The following is a 12,731-nucleotide window of genomic DNA, read 5'->3' on the forward strand; positions in this document are numbered from 1 at the left end:
GAGATATTTAATTTACATATCAGCCAGAAACCAAAGTGATTTGTAGTAAAATGTACCAAATCTGGTAAAATGTACATACTTCTTAACCACTTCACATCCGGGCCATTTCCCCCTTCCTGACAGAACCTAATTTTGCAAATCTGACATGTGTCACGTTAAGTGGTAATAACTTTGAAACGCTTTTACTTATCCAAGCCATTATGAGATTGTTTTCTCGTGACACATTGTACTTCATGACAGTGGTAAATTTGAGTTGCAATTTTCAAAATTTCAATTTCTCTGCTTTTAAAACAGAAAGTGATACCTCATAAAATATTTATTACTTAACATTCCCTATGTGTCTACTTTATGTTGGCATCATTTTGGAAATGTCATTTTATTTTTTTAGGACGTTAGAAGGCTTAGAAGCGATTCTTAAAATTTTTATGAAAATTTCCAAAACCCACTTTTTAAGGACCAGTTCAGGTCTGAAGTCACTTTGTGAGGCTTACATAGTGGAAACCCCCCATAAACGACCCCATTGTAGAAACTACACCCTTCAAGTTACTCAAAACTGATTTTACAAACTTTGTAAACCCTTTAGGTGTTTCAAAAGAATTAAAGAAAAATGGAGATAACATTTCAAAATTTCACTTTTTGGCTGATTTTCCATTTTAATCAATTTTTATCTTTAACACATCAAGGGTTAACAGCCAAACAAAACTCAATATTTATTACCCTGATTCTGCGGTTTACAGAAACACCCCACATGTGGTTGTAAACTGATGTAAGGGCACGTGGCAGGGCGCAGAAGAAAAGGAGCGCCGTATGGTTTTTGGAAGGCAGATTTACCTGAAATGGTTTTTAGATGCCATGTCCCATTTGAAGCCCCCCTGATGCACCCTTACAGTAGAAACTCCCAAAAAGTGAACCCATTTTGGAAACTAGGGGATAAGGTGCCAGTTTTATTGGTACTATTTTGGGGTACATATCATTTTTAATTGCTCTATATTCCATTTTTTGTGAGGCAAGGTAAACCCAAAAATTGCTGTTTTGGCACTGTTTTTATTTTTTACAACATTCATCTGACAGGGTAGATCATGTGCCATTTTTATAGACCAAGTAGTTATGGACGCAATGATATCAAATATGTCTACTTTGTTTGTTTCAGTTTTACATAATAAAGCATTTTTGAAAAAATTATGTTTTTGAGTCTCCATTTTCTGAACGCCATATTTTTTTTATTTTTCTGCCGATCGTCTGGTGCAGGAGCTGACGTTTTTATTGGTACCATTTTTGGGTACATATGATTTTTTGATCATTCATTATTTCACTATGGGGTTAGGTGACCAAAAAAATGTATTTATTTATTTTTACAGCATTCACCTGAGGGGTTAGGTCATGCAACATTTTTATAGAGCAGATCATTACCGACGTGGCAAAACCTAATATGTATACTACTTTTTCTTATTTATTTAAGTTTTACACAATAATAGCATTTTTGAAACAAAAAAAATTGTTTTAGTGTCTCCATAGTCTGAGAGCCATAGCTTTTTTATTTTTTTGACCGATTGTCTTAGTTAGGGTCTCATTTTTTGCGGGATGAGGTGATGGTTTGATTGCTATTTTGGGGGGCATATGCCTTTTTGATCGCTTGGTGTTGCAATTTCTGTGATGTAAGGTGACAAAAAATTTTGGGCACTGTTTTTATTTTAAAAAAGTTACGGTGTTCACCTGCGGGGTTAGGTCATGTGATATTTTTATAGAGCTGGTTGTTACGGATGCGGCGATACCCAACATGTATACTTGTATACTTTTTTTTTATTTATTTCACTTTCACACCATAATAGCAAGTTTTAATGTCTCCATGTTCTGAGAGCTATAGTTTTTTTGTTTTTTTTTGCGCGATTTTCTTATGTAGGGGCTCATTTTTTGCGGGATGAGGGGACTGTTTAATTGGTACCATTTTGTGGGACATACCCCTTTTTGATCACTTGGAGTTGCACTTTTTGTGATGCAAGGTGACAAAAATGGCTTTTTTTTTTACACAGTTTTTATTTATTTTTTATGGTGTTTATCGCACGGGGTGGATCATGTGATATATTTATAGAGCAGGTCATTACGGACTCGGCAATACCAAATATGTCTATTTTATAATTTTTTTTCTATTTTTAACATTTATTTTTTAATTGCTTAATTGGGGAATTTATTTTTTTGCTTTTTACATGTGAAACCTTTTTTTTTTTTTTTTTTTTTTTTACTTTTAAACCACTTAATTGTTTTATTTATTTATTTTACACTTTGCGTCCCCCATAAGGTAATACAAGGCCTCTGGGGGACATTACCTTCACTTTTTTTTTTTTTCACCATGGATTTCTCCTGTAACTGGGGTTTACAGGGGAAATACAGCCCCCAGAGCGGCTGTACAGCAGAATAGCATAGCGCTTCCTGATCTGTATACAAAGTGCTCATTGAGCGGTGTGTGTACAGCGATCTAGAAGGCAGGGACACCTGGGAACTGCCCCTGCCTTCTCTCTGGGTTGCCCTGCAGCAACTGACAGCGGGCCCCCCGCTCGGCAGCTGCCATCCCTGAATGGACGTTCAGAGATAAAAATCCACCCATAGGATGTTTATATCCTATAGGCGGATGTGAAGTGGTTTTCCGAGTGTTTTATACTGATGAACTATCCTTAGGATAGATTATCAGGATATGATCCGTAGGAGTCTGACTCCCGGCATTTCCGCTGTTCAACTGTTAGACAAAGCCATTGCACTCTTGTAAGCGTCATGGCCTACTCACAGCTTACCAAGCACAGCACTCCATTGGATAGCGGCTGTGCTTGATATCAAAGCTCAGCCCCAGTCATTTCTATGGTACTGAGCCGCGCAGAGGCCACGTGACCAATGAATGAAAATGATGTCCCTGACCTTGGAAGGTGCTGTGGTGCTCTTCAAACAGCTGAATAGCAGGGGTTCCAGGAGTGGGACTCCCACTGATCAGATACTGATGACCTATCCTGAGTAAAGGTCATCAGTATAAACCACAACCCCTGTAATAAAACTGATGAATTGTGGGCTGTCCTAGAGACCAAAAATAAAATCAATTCCTGCTATGAGCAAAATGTAGAACTGTGTTTAAAGGGTCACTAACAAAACTTTTGACATGCCATAGAGACGGCGGGGATCTGAGTGCTGAGACCCCCACCAATCCCTAGAACTAGAGGAGAGAAGCACTCACATAGCGTTCTCTCGCTCCTCGCTGAGGAGGTCGGAATCAAGACAGGCCCATACGCTACTATGGTTCCAGTCTGGTGCAGCGAGGAGAGAAGGCACGCCATACGCGTGCTTCTCTACCCACTACCCTTGCTCTGGACATCGGTGGGGGTCTCACTCAGACCACCACTAATCACAACTTTTGATATGACTTCCTGACATACATACCAAAAGTTTTTTGAAAAGCTAATGACCCTTTAACTTTGTGCTATATTCTTTCTTACATGCCATCTCACAGTTAAGCCTGCCCACTTTGCTCATCAGTTTACAAAATGGGACGACTGCTTTGACAGCAGCTTTCCCATCACAGAAACAAATGGAAAATACCGGACAGGACAACTGATAAAGAGGACCGTGTTCCTCACAACACGTATGGTCAATGGCAATGAAACTTAAGCTTGTATTAATTTAAAGGAATATTCTAGTTGGCGCAATATTGAGATGTTACCGTTTGCCAAACTTGATCTTGTTCCTCTCTCTCAAAGTTAAGAATTGCCATTTTACAAAGGAATCGTAATATGGATTGACATCAGTGGTAATGAAGGAACGACGCCAGTCAACCTAGAAACAAACCAAGCAGACTTGTGACTTGCAAATGTCTAAACAGGTGCAGATCATCAATGGTTAACATTGTGAAGCAGAGAAAGGAAGTCTGACCACTCAAGAACAACTGCTGGTCCAGAGAACATATGGCACGTTTCAGTGTTTCAAACCGTGGAATCACAAAAAGGAATCGGGGATCATTTTCTCATCATGTAATAACCACAGCAAGGTGGACAGAAGCTCTACTGATTGCACCCTGTTAGACACATATCAACTGCATTTTGGTCTTCGCCATGGTCTAGACCGTTATGACAGCTCACAACATGTTGGCGGCATTAAAGGGGTTGTCTACTTTTATGTATATAAAACACAATCCTTGTAAACTAGAATGCATTTTTTAAGATCTCTGCTTACTTCCTGTGAACATTCACTTTTAGTTGCGGTGTATCAGTTCAGTGATTCGCAAACTGTGAGGTAGGTCCTTACTGGGGAGTTGCCCTCAAGATGGTGGCAATCCTCAGGCGCCCAGCGCCGCCACTCTGGTCTCCATTCACTTCCAGGTGGCAGTGCACGGTATCACCACCGAGACCAATAGTTGAACACTGCCCTGGAGTGAACAAACAACGGCAGGAACCAGAATGACAACAGGCAGCTTAAATGTATTTGTCCACCTTTAAGATAAGGATTACTTATTCTATGCTCTGTCTAAGCCGTCAGTATCAGAACAGTGGTGGTCCGACACCTCCACCAATCAGCTGTTTGCTGCGTTGCCGCCTCTGGAGGAGTAACAGTGGGCAGAGCAGGAAGCAGAAGGTGCTGTCCACTGTGGTCTGGCTTTTCCAGCGTATTCCAACTCAGCTTCCATTCAAGTGGATGGGTCCTTCTGCTTCCGGCTCTGTCCACGTTTACGTCACTGGTGCTGTCAGCTGACAGTGGAGGTGCCAGGTGTTGGACACCCACAGATCTGATATTGATGATCTACCTAGAGGATAGGCCATCAATGTCTAAAATGTGGGCAACCCCTTTTAAACATGCAAGTATGTATTATTGTATTGAATATACATCCCTGTAATAGGATTATTGTTTCACAGTTGTCTTCAGAAACACAGAGTTCACAGAGCTGAACATATGCTTGAAAAATGAACCTACCTTCAACCCCATTCCCTTGAGATCTTCTATTGCTAAAGGGGGGAAATAGCCAAGCCAATGTTCAGCCTCACAAAATTGGACTATCTCTTCATCTGAAAGGCCTAGGGACTTCATTATCGCCCACTGGTATTTTGATGAGCCACTCTTTGCTGCCGCTTTACTCTATGAAAAAACAATGTGGAGAATTTTTAGAGAAGACACAGCAACAACACATCTGTTCCCATCACACAGGTTAGCAATGTTTTCACAAAGATTTTAAAAAGGACCCAAATGTTACACGGGAAGAAGGGTTTGCAAAGAAGTTGATGGGGAAGGGGGGTCTTGTTCACAAATGTGCTGTGGGGCCCAGTCATTTCTAGTTACGCTACTGGAAATAACTGCAGTCATTATAAAAACATTCTGGAGCACCTTTTCTTCGTTGTGCTGTTCCTCTGTTATACCTCCTAGAAATGTTTAAATCAACAACTATCCCCCATATGAACGGGTCCCTCACACTAAATCTACTTACCTGGCTCCCCGTGCCGGCCCTGGTTCCCACACCGCTAACTGCTGCTTCTCCCCATGCGCGGATGAAAACATCCGGTGTCGGAGGGAGGGAGCAGCCAATGGCAGACGGTGACAGGGACAAGCCTCCCTAGCATCGCAGGTGACGCTAGCGAGGCTGCTCCCCCCCCCAGACATGGGGAGAAGCAGCTGCGGCGGTGCAGGGAGTGAGGAGCTGGGTAAGTACATTGTGTGAGGGGCCCGGCACATGGCGGGCATTTTTTTTAGTCTCGTATAACTCCTGTAAGTCTTTTGGTCAGTTGGGGGTGTCTCTATACAATCTGACTGACACTGTGTCAGCATTGAGTACACAGAGTATGCAGGAACACGCCATTGACAAGGAGAATGACCACACCTAGTTGGAAATTGATTCATACATTTCCAAAAGGAATAACAGAAGAACAGCACAAGGGTTCTAAAACGATATGGTCTAGCAATGGCAAAGCATTTAGTAAAACAGACGGCCAGGGGTCCTCTATAACAATTACCTTTTTCCCTTTCGCTTTGTCCTTGATAACCAGCTCCTCCTCTATCTTAGACGATGGCTCTTCATCCTCTTCCTCCTCCTCAGGAAACTGAGGTGGGCAGCCATACAACTCCATTTCTCTCTTCAGCTTATCGGCACATGCCTGACACAAGAAATTATATTACCAAACCATGACCATAGTGAGAGCACAATGTATGTCCGCACATGCTGGCAGGTACTTACTTTGATGGGCATGCCAGTACAGTGCAGTCCAAAGGGGAACAGACATACCTTGCCCTTCATCCTCTGGAAGCCTACAGAAAACTAAGCACACAAGATATGGAACAGTCAGCTCATCAGGTGCCCACAGCCGCTGCAGGCAGGACGCTGGCTTTTTTATTATCACATCATGTATAACAGAACTGATTCTGGCATTTATAGTCCTCTGTTTTATAGTAGCTTTTACCAATTAAAGGGCACCTGTCAGCAGACTTGTACCATGTGCACTTGGCAGCTGAAGACATCTGTGTTGGTCCCATGGTCACATGTACCCGCATTGCTGAGAAAAATGATGTTTTAATATATGCAAATGAGCCTCTAGGAGCAACGGGGCATTGCCATTACACCTAGAGGCTCAGCTCTCTCTGCACTTTGATTGACAGTGTCTGGTGTGATGACATTTTCATTGCTTGTGCTGTCAAAGTGCAGCTGCAGGGAGAGCAGAGCCTCTTGGGGTAACGGCAACGCCCCCGTTGCTCCTAGAGGCTCATTTGCATATATTAAAGCTTCATTTTTCTCAGCAATGTGGCCACATATGAACATGGGACCAACACAGATGTCTTCAGCTGCCAAGTGCACATGGAACAGGTCAGCCGGTTTCATAGGTACAAGTCTGCAGACAGATGCACTTAAAACAAAATTATATTTAAAGGGGTTATCCCAAAATGAAAATCAGACATCACATAGTACATGACAATCTCTAAGAAATCTAGACCCAACCCTGTATCTCACATGGATCCAGAGATCTCCATATTCATTGCTCTGCTAGATTTATATCAAGCTGAAAGCTAAAGGGGAATGTCTTTTCTGCTGCAGCTAAGGGGGCGTGTCTCAGCTCTACCTATCACAGCTCAGGGGGCTGAAGGAAGAACTGAGCATGTGCGGCCATCTCAGTGAGCCGGACAAAGAAATAAGAAAAAAAACAACAACAGCAGGTGGCGCCATACAGATGCATTTTATTGATTATCTCAGTGGCTATACTACATTTTAAATTACATGCAATTAGGAAAGTACTCATATCTAGGTACTGGTTTGAAATTTGTAGAATATTTTTTGTGGAACAACCTGTCCCATGCAAAATAGTCTCCATTTTTAGATGTAATTAAACATTTTGCATGGCCACTGAGATAATCAATTTTCATTCCTCCTTTCCTTATTTCTCTGTCTACCTTAGAACCATTGTTGTGGTGGACGCGAGTTCCATGCCACCAGCCATATGTATTGTTAAAAGCTGTGGCAGTTACAGGGAGAAAGTTGCAGCAAAAAAGATATGCCTCCTGAGCTTTGATAGGGAGAGAGCTGCAGCAGAAAGGATATGCCTCCTGAGCTTTGATAGGGAGAGAGCTGCAGCAGAAAGGATATGCTTCCTGAGCTTTGATAGGGAGAGAGCTGCAGCTGAAAGGATATGCCTCCTGAGCTTTGATAGGGAGAGAGCTGCAGCAGGAAAGGATATGCCTCCTGAGCTTTGATAGGAAGAGAGCTGCGGCTGAAAGGATATGCCTCCTGAGCTTTGATAGGGAGAGAGCTGCAGCTGAAAGGATATGCCGCCTGAGCTTTGATAGGAAGAGAGCTGCAGCTGAAAGGATATGCCGCCTGAGCTTTGATAGGAAGAGAGCTGCGGCTGAAAGGATATGCCTCCTGAGCTTTGATAGGGAGAGAGCTGCAGCTGAAAGGATATGCCGCCTGAGCTTTGATAGGAAGAGAGCTGCAGCTGAAAGGATATGCCGCCTGAGCTTTGATAGGGAAAGAGCTGCAGCTGAAAGGATATGCCTCCTGAGCTTTGATAGGGAAAGAGCTGCAGCAGGAAAGACAAGCTCCCTGAGCTGGATAGGGAGAGAGCTGCAGCGAAAAGGACACACCTCCTGAACAGTAATAGGGAGAGAAAGGACACACCTCCTGAACAGTAATAGGGAGAGAAAGGACACACCTCCTGAACAGTAATAGGGAGAGAAAGGACACACCTCCTGAACAGTAATAGGGAGAGAAAGGACACACCTCCTGAACAGTAATAGGGAGAGAAAGGACACGCCTCCTGAACAGTAATAGGGAGAGAAAGGACACGCCTCCTGAACAGTAATAGGGAGAGAAAGGACACACCTCCTGAACAGTAATAGGGAGAGAAAGGACACACCTCCTGAACAGTAATAGGGAGAGAAAGGACACACCTCCTGAACAGTAATAGGGAGAGAAAGGACACACCTCCTGAACAGTAATAGGGAGAGAAAGGACACACCTCCTGAACAGTAATAGGGAGAGAAAGGACACACCTCCTGAACAGTAATAGGGAGAGAAAGGACACACCTCCTGAACAGTAATAGGGAGAGAAAGGACACACCTCCTGAACAGTAATAGAGAGAGAAAGGACACACCTCCTGAACAGTAATAGGGAGAGAAAGGACACACCTCCTGAACAGTAATAGGGAGAGAAAGGACACACCTCCTGAACAGTAATAGGGAGAGAAAGGACACACCTCCTGAACAGTAATAGGGAGAGAAAGGACACACCTCCTGAACAGTAATAGGGAGAGAAAGGACACACCTCCTGAACAGTAATAGGGAGAGAAAGGACACACCTCCTGAACAGTAATAGGGAGAGAAAGGACTCACCGCCTGAACAGTAATAGGGAGAGAAAGGACTCACCGCCTGAACAGTAATAGGGAGAGAAAGGACTCACCGCCTGAGCTGCTAGCTTGAAATAAATGAGGCAGAGCAACTGGAGAAATGAATGGAGAAATCTCTGGAACCATGTGAGGTACAGGGCAGGTTCTAGCTTTGTTAGGGTGTACCTGGACACGGGTGCGGGTGATTCATGCGATTTCTGTGCATTTCTGCAGCACATTCACACCCACATCTGCAATTTTTAACAGTAGTTTTTGGTGTGGATTTGATGCGGTTTTGCCGCAGATCTCACCATTCATTGAAAAACTCAGCAGCTAAAACCGTACACATAATTGGCATGATACGCACGGCAGGTCAATTTCAAAGAAAAAATCCCGCAACGTGTACATGACATTTGTGTAATCACATACACTTTGTTGGTACTGTAGGGTCCATTCACACGTCCGTGTGCGTTTTGCGGAGCCGTGGATCTGCAAAACACGGACACCGGCAATGTGTGTTCCACATTTTGCGGACCGCACATCGCCGGCACTAATAGAATATGCCTATTCTTGTCCGCAATTGCCGACAAGAATAGGGCATGTTCTATTTTTTTCGGGAATGGAAAGGCGGACCCGGAAGTGCGGGTCCTCATTTCCGGATCCGGGCCGCACATCATGCGGCCCCATAGAAACGAATGGGTCCGCAATTCCGTTGCGCAAAATGCGGAACAGAATTGCGGACGTGTGAATGGACCCTTGGGCTGCGGTTTTTGCACACCGGAATCCACGCGTATTGCGTAGCGTGTGCTGATTTTCATTTTCTTATACCATAGGATAACCCCTTAAAAAAAAAAAAACTTGAAGCCTCCACACTAAAAAGACTGCAAAGTCTGTACAATGGCTACCCTGATGGCACGTCACTGTATTACACGGTATGTTTAGCGTAGGGAGGAGCGTCAGGGTTTCTTTATCCATTCCCTCCCCAACAACTCCTTTTACAAACACTGTAAGGCCTAGTTCACACGAATGTGTGTGATCCGTGGCCGTATTGCGGCCCGCAATACACGGCCACAGTTCTGTGTGCATTCCGCATCACGGATGCGGACCCATTCACTTCAATGGGTCCGCAAATCCGGAATTGCGGAACAGCCGCACGGAACGGGACCCCTCGGAAGCACTACGGAGTGCTTCCATGGGGTTGCGTCCTGTACTTCCGTTCCGCAAAAAGATAGAACATGTCCTATCTTTTTGCAGAACGGGCGGATCGCGGACCCATTAAAGTGAATGAGTCCGCGATCCGATGCGGCTGACCTTTGGCCGGCGATCGTGCATTGCGGCCCGCAGCACGGGCACGGGTCACACACGTTCGTGTGAACTCGGCCTAAACCTCAGCATCAGGTCATCGGACAGCAACTAGTAATAACACCGCCATGTCTTACCTCACATTTAGACAGGGAGAACGTATGGCCCAGGTGAAGACGCCCATTCATGTAGGGGTAAGGAAAGGTCACAAGGTACTTGCCCCGGCTATGACAGAAAGAAGATTATCAGCATATCAGATGACGCTGGATGTGTCCCTCCTGGGACCGCCATGTTATCTGGATACGGGTGGGTGGTGGAAAGGAGAACTGGATTACTTGCTCATAGCAACCAATCAGATTCCACCTTTCATTTGAAATTTCAATGGAAGGCGGAATCTGATTGGTTGCTATGGGCAAGTCAATCAGATTTCCTTTTCAGCAGTTTTGATAAATCTCCCCCAGCGTATATGTATCCTGACGCCATGCGGCACGATAACAATTCTGTATTTACAATACTCTGATATCCTAATAAATGATGTGCTCTCCGCATTTTTTGCAGACCCATTGAAATGAATGGGTCTTTATCCAATCCACAAAAAAATAAATAAAAAAAGGAACAGATACGGAAACAAAATATATTCGTGTGCATGAGGCCTAAAACATATTGCCCTGTCAGTAAGAATGTATCAGGGAGGCGGCAGAGGTGTACGTACTTCATACAGCGGTTCCGGGAACATGCTTAGGGTGCATTCGCATGACCGTGGATCCACAAAAAATAGGGATGATGTCTGTGTTGCATCCGTTTTTTTGCGGACCCATTGAAGCAATGCCTGTCCTTGTCCACAAAACAGACAAGAATAGGACACATTTTATATTTTTAACGGAGATGCAGAACGGACATACGGTTGCAGGCAGCATTTTTTACCGCCCCATTGAAATGAACGGGTCCGCATCTGATCCACAAAAAATGGACTGCGGTGTGAATGGGGGCCTTAGACTTACCTGTTCTTAATATCAGAAGCATTGACTTCAAAAACCTTCTGACTCTGCCATTGTGCTTGGATATCCTTCTCAATCTTCTTCAGGAAGTCAACCTTAGCTGTTCCCTTACGCTCCTTCAGAAGCAACAAGGGGCAGAGGGTTAGAGGACACGAAAAATGCTAACTATCCAGCACCTCCAAGGGTGGAGAAGACTGCCCAATACCACACAGGATGCCTGGCATCTGCCTCATAGGGCGCTCTATCCCAAATACATGAGCCCTAATTCCAGCAATGTCTGCACCTTTACTGTGTGACTATTATCCAAGAAGGTCACTGCAAACAACACTGAGTACATAGCAGGCAACGAGTAACAGTCAGCAGGAGCAACCCTACTGGTAGTGGGTTTAGTGCATATTGCTTGTGGCGTGGTTTGATTGATCATGTGCATAAGCCCTTATTCTTTATGCAAATGAGGACCTTAGTGCACCCAGGGACAGGTCCTAGCACCTCGGTGCACTAAAGCCCTCGTTTGCATAAAGAATAGGATCGCCACAATCAGATTTCACAGGACAGGTATTAGTTTATTCAGCATTTTGCCTGGTGTAATAGGGTCGATCCTGCATAGAGGTAAAACACTATATAAATATATATATATCATCTATAAAGCTTTGATCAGTAATGTGAAATCTGAGCCAAAAGCAAGGAGACCCCCGGGATTTCTCATGAATGAGGCTCTGGCATACCTCGTGGACATCAGAAAGGTCAGCCTTCTGCATTCCTCTATTACTCCTCCAGGAAACATATGACTAAACTGAGGTGCTACCTCAACAGGCATGGGGATTACACTGAGTGGAGAACTAGTTCTCCCTTTTCTTCCTATATTTCCAGGAGGAATAACAGGGTAGAGAGGTGCTCCTGTACATGACATATGGCTCACTGACAGCTGTTATGTTCGGGGTACACTTCTGGGTTCAGGTTTCCACAGGTGTAACCCCAATGGACTGATTACGTGTACGTGGTCGTAGCGGCTAACAGCCTTGTACTGTATGGGGGCCCCTCCTACCGAGCCCGGGGCCCATTCCCCTGCCCGCACTAAATGCACTGACCGTCATGATGTGACGTTCTCCGCAGCACAGGCCGCTCACACCCGCACGATTCAACTCTGTCACACACGTTGCCGGCTTCTAAACGGAAGCCGATACTTTCCCCGCAAAGCATGCCGGGTAATGTAGTGTTTATTTACACCTAGAAAATAACACTGAACGCAACTAGGACCACAATTCCCAGCATGCACCGGGACGGATATTGCATCAGCTTTATTGACACATCGCGTTCTTTACATGTCAGCTTTAGTTCTCCAATGAGATAGCTGCAGAGCCAGAATTCATTGCGGTAGAGGTGGACACTGGACAGAGCAGCAGCCGCCTGGGAGTCCTCCACAGAAATGGAAGTTGTGTACAGCTCACCGCCACTTTCTTTCTGTAGAGGCTCCAGGTGGTATCAGGGCTTTTACAGAAGGAATGACAGAGTGGAATGCCCATAGACTTTAACAGGAAAGTTGAATGTCCATAGAGAATAATGGACCAGAGTGGAATGCCCATAGAGAATAATGGAAA

The 12,731-nt window shown here is 44.5% G+C and overlaps 1 protein-coding gene across 2 annotated transcripts in view; it reads right to left on the reverse strand.

The window, feature by feature from the left end:
- LARS1 (leucyl-tRNA synthetase 1) overlaps positions 1–12,338 on the reverse strand; it is a 63,015-nt gene extending 50,677 nt beyond the window's left edge. For both annotated transcript variants that reach the window (XM_040406153.1, XM_040406144.1), the window contains exons 1-7: positions 12,222–12,338; positions 11,137–11,249; positions 10,273–10,360; positions 6,197–6,277; positions 5,976–6,116; positions 4,945–5,106; positions 3,701–3,813 (exon numbers count right to left, since the gene is read on the reverse strand). In XM_040406153.1, coding sequence (XP_040262087.1) covers positions 3,701–3,813; positions 4,945–5,106; positions 5,976–6,116; positions 6,197–6,277; positions 10,273–10,360; positions 11,137–11,249; positions 12,222–12,227 — 704 coding nt within the window. In that variant the 5' untranslated portion in view covers positions 12,228–12,338. The remainder of the gene's footprint in view (positions 1–3,700; positions 3,814–4,944; positions 5,107–5,975; positions 6,117–6,196; positions 6,278–10,272; positions 10,361–11,136; positions 11,250–12,221) is intronic.
- Positions 12,339–12,731: the final 393 nt, after the last annotated feature.

Source organism: Bufo bufo, chromosome 1 (genome assembly GCF_905171765.1).
Source record: "Bufo bufo chromosome 1, aBufBuf1.1, whole genome shotgun sequence".
NCBI classification, from domain to species: domain Eukaryota; kingdom Metazoa; phylum Chordata; class Amphibia; order Anura; family Bufonidae; genus Bufo; species Bufo bufo.